The 13,580-nt window shown below is 54.7% G+C and overlaps 1 protein-coding gene across 4 annotated transcripts in view; it reads right to left on the bottom strand.

Annotated features, from left to right (window-relative positions):
* Positions 1-13,580, bottom strand: part of PLXNA1 (plexin A1) — a 115,576-nt gene that overhangs the window by 80,929 nt on the left and 21,067 nt on the right. For all 4 annotated transcript variants that reach the window (XM_015641176.2, XM_033517435.1, XM_015641177.3 and 1 more), the window contains exon 3: positions 13,360-13,542. In XM_015641176.2, the coding sequence (XP_015496662.1) occupies positions 13,360-13,542 (183 nt within the window). The remainder of the gene's footprint in view (positions 1-13,359; positions 13,543-13,580) is intronic.

The following is a 13,580-nucleotide window of genomic DNA, read 5'->3' as shown; positions in this document are numbered from 1 at the left end:
ACCTCCCACCCACCCAAAAAACCACCCTGCTCCTCTTAGGAGAGGGTCTGGGGGGGCACCATCCCTCATGTGCAGCCTGCCTGCAACCGAGCCCCCAGAATTCGGGGCTGGTCCTGGCTCAAGGTCTCCCAGCCTTTCTGCCAGCTCCTGCAAGATGCTGCGGCTGCCTCGGCCAAGCACCCCGGTGATGAGTCAGCCCCAGCTCCCAACCCTAATGCAATCCCATCCCCAGTGCCGGGCAGGCAGCTTTCCAGGGCATGTCCACAACATGAAAGGCACGCTCTCGCCGCGCTGCTGGGTCGAGAGCTGGAGGAGGAGAAGAGAGGATTGCTCCGGCTCTGCCGAGGACTTGGGTCGAGCAGCTGACGCTATGCAAAAGCCAAACTGGGGGTGGGTTGTTTGTGTGATTTCATTGCTTGAACAAACAGAAACATCCTGTATGTGATTAAGAGCCTTTATGAAAAACACACCAGCACTGAACCCCACAGCTGGGACCAAAGGTATGGCTGTGGCTGGAAGGCAGCACACAGCAGGGCTCGGCCGCTCCGGGGTGAGCAGAGCTCCCTGGCAGGTTCACACAGCCACAGCACCCCAGGGATGTTTCAGACCATGCACAGAAACAGACTAGGAACTTTCCCCACTAGGAAATCACCTCCCCCATAAAATGTCAGTTTTTCCATGCCAACCTCCCCATGCTCTAGGGAGCAAGAGGCACAGCGGGGTTACCAACAGCCCACAAGCTGCAGGCCATGGCTGCTCCAGGAGAGGCAGCCAAGGCTCTAACATCACTCTGAAGCTTTAATTCTTTCCTTTATCACCTTCTGCCCCAGGATATCAAAGCACTCCACACGTCTCAGGATTGTTCCTCCTTTTGGCTGCAGGCATCACCACCCACAGCTGGCACAGAGAAGAACTGGACAATGTCGGCAGGAGAAGGGAACTGACCACATCCACCACCTCCTCCCTTCCCCCGCACCCCGCCCCAAAAAAGGGAGAACTCCAGCTCCTGCCAAAAACCAGGACTTGCCTGGACTTGTGCAGCCATCACCTCCACAGCCCCTGCCCTCCACTCCAACAGAGCTGCCTCGAGGGAGCCACGCCAGGAAAACACATGCTTTTGTTTAAGGAGCACAGGCTGAGCAGGGAAAAAAAGCACTTAAAGTTACACACTCACACACCAAAAAGAAAAAAAAAAAAAAAAAAAAAGAAAATTGAAGTTTTGTAGTTGTTTCTCTCTCTGGCAAGATTCAAAATAGGGTAAGGCTTTTGTTTTGCTGGGAGGCTTTAAAAAAAGTGTATTTTATCCAAATCATCCTTGAAACATTCTTGACATTTATTACCAGAAACTTTTCCTCCAATTAATTGCCTCTGCACAACTATCATTTTCCTGATGAAAAACAACACCAGAAACTCGCAAGCTATTTAAAAAACATTTGCTCTCTCTCTGTTTCTCCCTGGTCTTGAGCATAAACAGAATTCAGGAGGTTAGAGGGGTCAAAAACAACAGTTTTGACTCAACAGCCTTGACCAGTGTGAGCTACCACCCATGGCAGGGACACTAAGGGCAAGACCTGGAGCTCAGTAGATACAGCAAAATTACCTCTGGTCCTCAGGTATGAGGTGTCACCTCTGGCTCCAACTCAGAAATGCACAGTGAGCCAAGTCTCAGCTAAAAAATCATGTATTTGGAGATTTGGGCTGTGTTTCTAGCCATGGCTTTCATAGCACAGTGGTGAGGATGCTTACACAAGTGTGACAGTACATGAAAGGGGGAACCAAGCCAAGCAGAGGTGAGTGGAGATTCTTCCATCGACAGCCACCCAGGCAGATAAGGTCTTGGGGAGTACCAGAGCTGTTTGTATGCTCTTTATCACTTCCACTTCTGAAATAAAGCCCAGTCTCATCTCAGTATCCCAGGAGGGCAGGCAATGGGCAAAACAACCTCAACTGCATGAGGGGTGAAAGGATGAGACTGCAGAAGGGAAGACAAGTCGTGATGCTGGACTCCATGAAGGGAGGGACACAGATGTGCTTTGCCTCTGGGACAAATGGCTAAAGAGCAGGGGGACATGCTCAAGGCACGAGGAGCAACACATCCAGCAGGGACCACAGGTGGAGGGTGCCAACCTAGGCTGTGCCAGCCCTGCCACAGCCTCCAGCCAGAAATGCTGATGGTGCCGTACAACCAGGTTACCACAATTTAAGGAGCACACCTGCAAATGGGCAGCAGCACCACATCACCACATGGTGTGCCCTTAGCCACCAAGGTGAGCCATACTCTGAAGCTCGAGCAAGCACATTTACCCCTCCCCATTCCCTGCTCCTCCATCCCCACGCCAAAGGCAGCAATTTTTTTGCCCTCTCTTAAAATAAGAAGCCACTGGAGGAAGAAGCCAAAGCTCACACATCCTGCACCAAAGCTGACTCATCCCCCTGGGAGAGTCCAGGAATCTCATTCCCAGGTTACGTGCTCCAGCCACAAGCTCACACTTTCCCACTGGCGGATTCGAGGAGGGAAAGAGAGGCAGGAAGGAAACTCCCAGCTGAGACAGGGAGTGTTTATCTCACCTACTAGAAACACATCTTTAATTTTAAACGTTGAGCGTAAAAACAAGATCCCTTGAGGCTCATAAACATACCAGAAAGAGAGGGAGAGCAACATGGAGCAATCCTGGAGAAAGAAAGGGAGAATTCAGTTTGGGAAGTTCCCATCCCTCACACAGGGTGGGGATCAGCTGGCACAAGCCATGCATGCAAGGTGCAGTTTTCAGAGGTTCAGGTCTTTTTAAAGGACTCTGCTTAGCTCTCAAATAAACCATCACAGGCATCACCCTCCCCCAGGAAACCAGGGGTGGTGGCAGTAAGCCCAACCCAATCCAGTGCTTGCATCCAGGGGGGCAGAGGCTGCTCCCCTCCCTCTGCTAAGGAAGCTGTCAGGACTAGATGCCTCCAAGGTCCCACATCCCACCATCCTCACCAGGGATGCTGAGCATTTCTGTGTGGCTGTCACCAAGACACCCACTTTCCTTAGCTAATTACAGATGCAGTCACCCTGGCCAAGACACAGACCTATTTCTGGAAACTTTCAAAGAAAAATAAATACATATGCAGAAAGAGAGAGACACACATGCGTGCACACATCAAACTGCATCATATTTTCCTCCATTAATTTTTTCAGTTGCATTCTGTTCAACAACTACCAATTAATTTCTGATGGAAAGCAAAAATTCAAGAGAACAGCCAGGCACTGACCCAGCCTCCACGATCAGCAGGACTGCAAACTGCTCTACAGACCTCGTTTGCCCACAAGCACCTCTGCTGAGCCCAACATCCATCCTCAGAAGGATGTGGCTGTCTTTCAGTAAAAATTTAGCTTTAAGTCCTGCTTGGGAGGAGCATCAGCAGTGACATGAGTTTAGTGGAGCTCAGGTTTTGATTGGGGTTGCTGCTGGGAGGGTTGGGAGGATACAGAACGGACAAGGGAGGACTGAAGGTGAGAAAAGCCCTGCTGGACACATATGGATACTGTGTCCTTCAAGGCGAGAAGCATGACATGGGGTTCTCTAAGGAAGTGACATCCCTGTGTCTCCAGCTCCCTTCTCCCTGAGCTCCACCAAAGAAGAGCCACGCCAAAATCTCATGTACATTTAACACCATCCCTCCACCTGTCCCTAGTCCAGCTCCCACTGCCACAGCTTCAGGGGTCCATCATATCCAGCAAGGACTACAAGTTGTCCCTAGAAAGGCAAGGAAACTCCTTACCTCAGGAACTGCCTGCCCACGGAGCAGCATTACCAGCATTAAGCCTCCAGCTACAGCAGCGCCAGGTTTGCTCTGTGGATGCCGGCACATAATTAAGATCTACAGGGCTCTGTCAGTCAAGGGGAGAAAGAAATGGCAGGGAACCCTCTCCTGGGACAGCAGAAGCCCATGCATTGCTGGTGCCAGGATGCCCAAGGGATGCTGGTGGGATGGCACAAATCCAATCCACCCCTGGAGCAAGCAGCCAGTCTCTCCACCCTCCAAACTGCCTCTTCTCACCTGCTTTATGAACTGTAAACCCCCCCAGAAGGCCAAGCCTGTGCTCTCACAGTGCAGCATAATTCCTAATCCTTGCTCCAGAGGGAACAGCCTCTTAATAACCCATGGGATACTGCATCCCAGGGCGGCTCTGGAGGGAAGAGCCAGCACCCCATGCATGGGTGATGGGGTGCTACAGGGCTTGAGGCTTCAATCTGGCCCACTAAGAAGGCCAGGGGGCAAAGAACCTTTCCAGGACTCCAGACACAGGGAGGAAAAATCCAAGCAAAGCAGAGGCTGCAGAAGACAGGTCCCCTACTGCTCCAAAACATTCTCATCAGCCCTTCCCTTCAGGCCAAACCACAGAACTTGGACCCACCAGCTCCCAGCCCACACTGCAGAGGCATCAGGGAGCAGCCTGGGAAAGCTGCACCACAAGAGCACACACAGCCTGGAGGGCAGTGGGACAGCCCTCCTCTTTTACCCTGGAGCACCGACCTTTCCCAGTCTGTTCCCAAAGAGAGAGCAGGGTGGAGCGGCATCCCCGCTACTCCAGAGCCACGCACAGCCACGCTAGCGCACAAATTGCTTCATTAAATGTCATCGCATTAAGCCAGTTTCATGAATTTAACATTGTCCCCGGACTACTGTTTGCCTGAAAATTAAATTATAGAAACATTTGTTGTTTCAACGAGTCTGTCTGTCAGGGACCGCGCTGGAGGAGGAGATGCAGGCACAGGCAGGGGATTAAACTCCAGCAGTCAGGCTCCTGTGGACATGTGGCTTCAGTGAAGATGGACAACACAGCCACAGCTTCCTACATGGGGGTGGGAGAAGGGAAGAATCAAGCTCACATGTTATTTCAACAACAGCCAACCATGCCAGATGTGGAGACATGAGCCAAGCTGCCTGGAAAGGGAAACTCTCTGTTTTGGTGCAAATAAAGGCTCTGATCAGCCCCAGCAGCCACTGGCCAGCACAGAAAAGCATCACCCTGTATCTCTCAAGGCACCATGGACCCTGGCTGCCTCCACACGAGGAGCTCAAGTTGCCAGTCCAGGGCTTCTTTGATCTCTCCAGATTACAAAGCTTTGCAGCATACAGGAACACTCTGAGAAATTTCTCATTTATTCTTCCTTTTCCCTAGAGCAGCTCCTCTCTGCAGTATCAGAGAAACAAAGGTGACAACCTTTCGCTTTGTAAAGAAAACCACCAAACGAAGCGGACTATAAATAGGACCCAAAACTGACCTGCATCCCCAGCCAAGGGGAATGAAATGAAGACAAGTGAACGAACAGCTTCAAGGTCAGAGAGACTTTTTTATTTCCCCTTCATTCAAGGACTGGTAATTTTTATCCACGCAGGAGAGCAATCCAAAATACATCATTAGGGTTGTAGCTAATAAAAACCACACTGGCTTTTTTCAGCCCGGTGTTGTTTCTTTTGCCCATACAGATTATGGTGGGAGGGAGCTGCTTCCCCCAGCACCTGCTCTAGCAGCAGAAGCCCCCCTTGCATCCCTCTCCTTGCTTTCCAGGGCTGAGCACCCCGGTCATGCCAGATCTGTCCCAGCACAAAGCTACCAAACGATGCTGCCCTCAAGAGCACAAAGCGTGGACAAATTAAAGCACTATCACATTATCCTGCCTTTCTCTGCCAGACTGTAGGGATGCTCCCCACTACTTCAGCCCATTCTCCGTCTGCAGAGAGCCGGCTTGTCACACAGCACTGGCTCTCTTCCTTCTCTCCAGCTGCTAAATGGCATTAAAAGAACTAAGCATCCATTAAATAAAACTTTCCCACTTGCTTCCCATGTAGACAATTGCTCTCACTGCCACGGGGAGGTTTCATGCTGGCAGCTGGTCCACAGGTTCACAAAGAGCAGGGAGGTGCCAGGATCAGCTCTGGTAGCACAGGTCATCCAGGGAAAGCACCGGAGAGAAACCGGGACATTGTCCCAGGGGTCTGCACTCTCACCACCACCCAGCACCCACCCCAGCTCCTTTATTCCTATTTCACCTCACACTGCCGACCCCATGCAGCACCTTTCTGCTGCCTTCCCCACCAGCCTGCCACTGGCATCCTTTCTCCTGTTCCACTTCAGAAAAGCCTGTAATTAACAAGGGCAGGGGATAACAAGAGGCCGAAGAGCAACTCTTCCAAGCAGCCTGGGACTGACACCATCCCCACCTGGACTTGGAGACAAATGACCACCCATGTATCAAAGTCTCGGAGATGGATTACAGGATCCAGCAGCCACTAAGGGGCAGCTGGAGTCCACATCCTGCATCCCCAAGTGCCATACCATACCTCCATCTTGCTCTTGATCTTTGATGGATTTTCCTCCCAACCCAGAAGGGAAAAGCAGGGAGGTCAACTCATGGGGATGTCTGACCTTCCCCACCGTCATGTCTCTCTACCTGAGGCAGGGCTGGAACACGCAGAGACCCAGACAACACTGGAGCTGTCTGAGTTCCTGCTAAGCACACACCCTCCCTCCTCCAGCAGGCCAGGGGCTGAGGGCAAATTCCTCAGGCACCATTAAATCTGGGTTAATGGGCCTGTACAAAGGCCAAGCAGGACACCAGCACTGCCCTTTCACACCAGGCATACCGACAGTCCCTGCCTCCCAAACCGTAGCCTTCTTGATGAGCCAAGACATCCTCCCTTGCTGCCTTTGGTGGGAGGTAGGGGCCATTCTCCCACCTGAAAAGCCAAAATTAGTCAGTGTTTGTGAAAGTCAGCCAGTGAATAGGCACAATGGCTCCAACAGGGGGGATCCAACAGAGCTGGGCCCTCCCAGCTCATTTCCATTTTAATGGCCCGGCTTTTCCCCCTGCCCGGTCCCCTAGGGGCCACCACAGAGGTCCCCAGCAGGAGGCACAGTCCAAAGCAAGAGTCGTGCTCCCTGTTCTTCCCAGCAGAACAGAGGTCACAGACAGGGGCCACAGCCCTGCGTTCAGCAGCAGAGAGATGCAGAAGAAAATGCTCAGCAGCTTCATGCTTCAGCAACTAAACCAACCGCACCAGGAGGGAAAAACTACTGCTCACTGCTGGCCCTGCACACCCCCAGCCAGCCCACGCACCCTTTTTCCTAACAACAGCCCTCAGTGAGTGTGATCCAAACATTTATGGGGGCTCAGCACCCCCATCAACGACCCCAAAGATCGCTCATCTGCCTTGTTCTTCCAGAATCGCAAAGCCAGGGCCACCAATGCTTTACACAGCCCTGCAACAGCCCGGGCGGGAGCAGCGAGGCACACAGTCACAAACCCTCACAGGCTCTTGCTTTTTCCTTTCCCAGCCTCATTTCCACAATACTTCCAGGGTGGCAGCCCCTGCCAGGGCGCGGGATGGTCTGCAGGGAGTGACCAGCTGTGAAGGTGATGCTGTGTTCGGCTGGCACAGACCCTCCAGCTCCTGAGCAAACCCTGCAGGGCAGCACCGACCTGTCCTGAGGGGCTGCCAAGCGGCGTTTTGCCCTCAAACCCCTTCGCAGAGTGACTACACAAGCCAGGTTTGCACCGGTACTTTTGAAGACACGGGATCTTTGGGATCCACCTCCATCCCCAAGCCTCCTCCCGGCTTTCACAACGTGCTGCTGCCCAAAAGTCACCTTGCCTGAGAGCGGTGGAGCCCGGCGGCCGCGCTGCCGTGGGGCGCGGATGATGGAAGGGGGGAGGCACACGGCAGCCTGCGGTTGCCCGGCGCCAGGGAGAGCAGAGCCCTGCACCGTCAGCGCTTTCAGCAGCGAAGGTTGGAGCAGGGCTGGCTGCTGCTGCCTCCCGGCTGGCCGGGCGCCAGGCTCCCAGGCCTCCCTCACCTGCCAGCTTTGCGTGGAGAGCGGAGCAGATGGGGGGAAAGAAGAAAGAGAGTTGTGGCTTGCGAGTCAAAAAGCCTTGGGGCACGGAGGGTGGAGGGAGCGGGCTTTGAGGGCAGTGAGTCCCCTGACACTTCCTCTCCTTCCCCAAGGCTGTATGAGCATGCTGGAGCAGCCCTTGGAGTGTCAGGAGCCTGGAAATATTCATGTCCCTCCATCCTGCAGGAGGCAGGAGCAGGAACCCCAGTGTCATTCCCCTCCAGGAGTCACCCCAGGACGAAGCTGGCAGCTGCCTGGAGCCACGGCCTCGCCGCCCCGGCAGATCCCAGAGGCCAGCGGTTCACGATGAATTTCTAATTGTTTCCTCCAACAATGAGACATCCTGTTCAGAGCCGAGCGGCGCAACAAAGCCCAGCGCCGGCGAGCGGGGCCCCTTCCTGCTGAGCAGCAATGGGGCGATGCCGAGTGCTCCCTGCCACGAGCAGGGGCACAGGAAGGCTCCGCTGCCCCCTCCCCACCACCCCATCCACTTAACACGCCCGCTCTCCAGCCTCCACCTTGATTAAAACAGCTTAACGACTCCAGCAAGAGCTCTCGAGGGGGCGGGGAGCCGCCAAGAGGTATTTGATGGATTCACTTTGGCAACCGTCGGCTACCTTGTCATGCCAATAAAATTATTGCCATTGACTGGGGAGAGGCGCGGGCGCATGCTCCGAGGAGCACATCTCCCTCACGGGGCTGAGCCAGGCGCCCAGGGGGCTGTCAGCGTGTGGGGAGGGGGACAGGGGTCTGCAGAGGATGGGATGGGGACGGAGCAGGAGAGGGCACAGGGAACAGGAGGAACAAAAGGCCCTTGTGCCGGGCAGCCAGCTGGGAAGAGGCAGCAGCACGGGCAGGAGAGCATTTCCAGGGGCTGCGCAGGGGTCGATGCCTGGGGAGTCCTCAAGGGTCACCAGCTGACACCGCCAGGGCCGGGGCAGGGTTCATGCCCCAGATCTGTCCTGTGTCCCCACACACACCCCCAAAAGAAAAGCCAGCCAAGGCACAGGCAGTAAGTACGGTAGCCAGCAGCAGGGTCCCGAGGCGGGCCAAGCCTTCCCGCACACTCCGGGAGCCAGATTTCACGCGCCGAGACACAAAGGGGCCCTTTTCAGCCAGAGCTGCTTACCCTGAGCACCAGGCAGAGGGTGATGAGAAAGGATCCATGGGGACAGGGACCAGCAGGGTGGGCAGGGAGCCTGATGGCTTCTCCCAGCTCACGTGGACCATGATTAGGCAATGCATCACACGCAGGAGGCCAGCACACAGGGGCATCTGTGATAAAAGGGAGCCAGCAGGCAACAGGGAAATCCCAAAAAGGCCCTGGTCAGCAACTCCCTCTCCCCACAGCACCTATTTTCTGTTTAGACACACCAAGGGTTGTGAACACACTGAGGCATCCTTAATCCAAAGCTTTTAGAGAACTCGGGGGAGGTGCCTCCACAGGCTGTCAAATCTGCTCCTCCAAGGCCCACAGGACAGGGAGCTTCAGGGGAGCCCTCAACCCTCTCCAGGCCAGGAGAGGAACACTATGTCCTGCTGTTAGGGATGGGGATAACCCACTTAGCAAGAAGAGTTTATTATTAATAGTACTATTAGTATTATTATTAGCAAAGAAGTGAAATCAAAGCAGCCAGACATAGGCCCAGTTCAGCTGTGCTTTCTGTGGGAGAGAATAAACAAGCTGTGGCAAGCACAAGCCCTGGGGGGGAGCAGATTCCCAACGGAGGCAAGATGCTTGGTTCATGCCCAAGGCCAGCCAGCTCCAGGACAGAACAGAAAGCTACAGGGATTGCAGTGGTGACTGGGGAGACAGAAAATCCTCCAAAAATGAGAGCTCAGCTGGCTGTGAGGGATGTGTAGTCCAATGCTATCCTGGCTGGGATGCACTGGGATTACTCTGCCCTGTAACCACGCCTGCCTTACGGATCTCCAGTGCCTGGATCCCCAGCGGTGCTGGGTACCTCCTGTAGGGCTGTGGCAGGAGGGACAGCTCACAGCTTCCCTGTTCCATAGCAGCCAGGGACAGCTGTGGGCAGGGAGCCACCGGCTGCTTTGAGAGAAGAACTCAGCTCATCCCCCCCAAAAATAACCAGACAGCACCCAAAACTGGGTCAACCCACAAGGGCTACACTGAGCTCAGCAGAGCCCCAAGGCAGTGCGGTGTTTGCATAACGAGGAGCAGATGGCAGTGAAGGAGGGCAGCTGGGTCTGTGCTACACCTCCCAGAATGTCCCACTGCTCTGGCTCCCAGCCGCCAGCCCAGCACGGTGCAGTCACTGAGAGGGGGTTGCACCATCAGCACACCCTCTTCTGTATCAGCCTTCTTCCCTCTCTCCGTACAACACTTCGAACACACCCAAAATCAAGTCTTTGGCATACACAGCTCAAGAGCAGACATGGGTGCGCTGTCAAACATGCCTTTCCAGCACATGACTGAGCGCTCCCATTGCAATCATACGCACAGCTTCCTATCTACCCACAAAAGAGAAAAGACAACCTGGAAAAATGATAACAGCCCAATAAAAATATTGCCAATTGAGAACAGGTGGTTTCCAGGAAAAACCCAAGCGTTAGGATGCAAGCCTCATTTCCCTTTCAAAAACATCCCCTGATATTCCTGCTGCAGCATGCTCATGGCTCACATCCCCATGTCACTTCCCATTCACAGAACTCTCAGACCATAGGGTGTAAGGCCAGGTCCCTGTTTGCCAGCTCAGGAGTACAGAGGAAGTGGTTCAGTGCCAGCTCCAGCAGTGTTGGAACCCATCCCTGCATTGTTCACCTGGGCATGGCTGGAATTCCCCGAGAGCCTCAGTCCCATGACTGCTGGCACGGAGGACAGCGAGCACGTGGGACCAAAGGCTTTCCAAGCCTGGCCTCTCCACATAACTCGGGATCAGCCAAAGATAACCGCCTGCCTGGTAATGCTGCCGGACAAGCTGCGACTGGGCTGCCATGGGTTCTGCTGCTGCAACCCGCTCAGCGTGCCAGGGGTCGTGATCTCCATCCCCCTGGTGCCTCCACATCCCAGCCCACAGCCCCTGTCCCACAGACAGTTTTGCAAACCTCACATTGCCTGTAAGATCCTTCCAACCCCCCAAAGTTGGGGTCTCCTTGCAGCTGTGATGGCAGCAGGTGCTGCCCAGCACCCTGCCCACCCAACAGCAACTGCTGGTGGCAGGGCTGGGGAGAGGCTGCAGGACAGTCACAGGCTCACATGGCTTTGGGGGGGACAAAGGGAGGCTCTGTCTGCACGCAACAGTCTGGACAAATGCTGGGCATGGGAGCTGCCATCCAAGGAAAAGCCAGACGCAGCAGTGACTCTGGCCTGACCTTACCCCAGCCCAGATGGCGAGATCGGTGCCCCTCAGCAGAGCAGCATCCATTACAGGGCTCTTGGGGGTGGGGAGGGGGGCACCCAGCTGTCAGTGCAGCCCTTCCTCTCCCAGAGGAGATGCCAGGGCTTCTGGAAAGGGCAGGGGGGCCGGCAGGCTGCACCAAGCCTAGTGTGGGTGTTTGCCAAGGGGATGGTGGGAAACACCTACAGCTTAAAAGCAGAGGGATTGCAACCACTGCTGAAGGTTGCATCCTCCCACACCCCCACACACATCCCCTCTGCCTGGAGGAGCCACCTTGGCTACACCCTTGCTGAACCCCTGCCAGGTATCACATCTCCTGGCTGGGGACACATTGGTTCTACTCAAAGCCAGGTCAGCAGCCCCTCCCTGCCCTCCCCTGCCTCCAGCCCTGGCAGCCAGGCAGCAGGATCAGGTAGCTGCTGAGGCAGCAATTTGCCGGGCAGCCAGGCAGCCCCTGCCGCAGGAGGGCTGGGCTGCCCACCTCAAGGTCACTGCAGGGACAAGGAGAGGACCCTGTGGCGCAGGACTTGGAGCCTGCAAAGTACTCCCATGCTGCCATTAGAGAGCTCTACAACACCAGGGGATCTGGGGGCTCCAGGTAAGATATGCCTATAAAACCTACACAGCATTCCAGCATTGAGACTCATCTCTTGAGTCTCATCAGTTCCATGTCCTCATGCCCTGCACAGCCAGAGAGCCCCACCAGCTCTTTGGGTCACCAAGTTTAAAACCAGGAAAAACAAAGCTTGAGAAAGCCCTGCAGGGAAGGAGCACGCTCAAGCCACACCTGGGCATCAAGTTCTGGCTGCAGTCCTGCAGCCCACACACCAATCAGGCACACACACTAGCTGACCCCTTCCAAATGGTTCTGAAGGTGCAGAATACTGGGGAAAAACTGAAAAAAGCAGAATAAAAATCCAATTTGCCATCTAAAAACCAACCATCAGCCCCTCTAGGTAACTGAGGAACTAGAGTGTCATTGTGCCTTTTTGAACTCTCCTCCCACGTGCTCCTCCCTTCCCATCCCCATCTAAAAGCTCCCATCTGGAGCCCAGCGGCAGGAGAAGCAGGCAGCAACCTGACACCAGTCCCTCTGGATCCCTCATCGATCCAGAAGGGAGGATGAGCTGCCTCCATCCCGACAGCCCTGCGGCCGCTGTGCACCCCTCCAAGGACTGCAGAAAGACAAATAGAAGATGTGGGGCTAGAGAGGACCCCTCCACCCTGCCCCCCACCCCAACATGTGCTGCCCATGCCCCAGAAACACTGCTAATAGGCAAGGGCACAGGCAAGTCTGTCAGGGGTCCTGGGGGAACAGGGGCAGAGTGAGTAGGACATACAGGGACTACACAATGGCACCCTGCTCCAGATTCCTGCCCCCTGCAGGGCACCCTGGCCAGCACAGACCAGGAGTTTTAGCAAAAATGCAGAATGCTGCACCCAAAACAGCATCTTGTAAGTCACAGAGAGATGGGCCAAACCCCCCAGCCAAACTCTGGTCCAAATCAGGGACTTTACCAGCACCTTCATGCGGCCTTTCCCTGGCTGAGGATGTGTTAATGGAAGCTATGTTTACACAGGGCATGTACAGCTGTAATTACAGGCATGATGTTATGATAACAGGAAATCCGTGCCCTGTGGAGATGCAGGCAGAGAAAGGCACGCATGGAGCTATTTGTTAATTGCCACCAACAAGCAGCCTTTTGTGCTGTGCTGGGGTACAGGAAGTGAAGTCTCCCCCTCGCCAGGCTGGAGCCATCAGCACCCACCTCTGGCCAGCCTGCCCAGGTCAATGACAGGGCCATATGGACAGAGCCTGCCTCATGGCAGCCCCAGGGCAAGCCCACTTGCCTCCAGGACATGATGGGATGGGCTCTCATCAGCCATCAGCAAAGACTCAACTTCCTTATGTCATAACCCTTGCAAAAGGCAGAGGTTTTGTAAATTTGGTTGGCAGAGAGAAGCAAGGGGAAATTACCCCTCCACTGGCCCTTGACACAATACCCTAAACACATCAAGTCACTCTATCATAGAGGCCCAGCCCAACCTGCACCCCACAAAGGGCCAGCAAGGCTAGCGGCCATCCCTCCCCATCATCATCACTGAGGGCTTTCCTACCTTTTTGATCTTCCCACTTCGTGTGCCAGCAAAGACAACAGTTTGTCCTCTGTAGTCATAGGCAGCCACCGAGGTCATCCCGTCCTCCTTGTCCACAAAGAGTGGGGTCCCCTCGATGGTGACAGTCCCACCCAGCGGCTGGTTAAAATCCTGGCCACAGAAATTGTCGTCGATCTGCAGCGGCTGTTGGAAGAAAGCAGAGGAGAGATGAGCTTTTTGCC

Source organism: Parus major, chromosome 12 (genome assembly GCF_001522545.3).
Source record: "Parus major isolate Abel chromosome 12, Parus_major1.1, whole genome shotgun sequence".
Taxonomy (NCBI): domain Eukaryota; kingdom Metazoa; phylum Chordata; class Aves; order Passeriformes; family Paridae; genus Parus; species Parus major.
The sequence above is the reverse complement of the archived record's forward strand: the minus strand, read 5'-3'. Positions and strand labels throughout refer to the sequence as shown.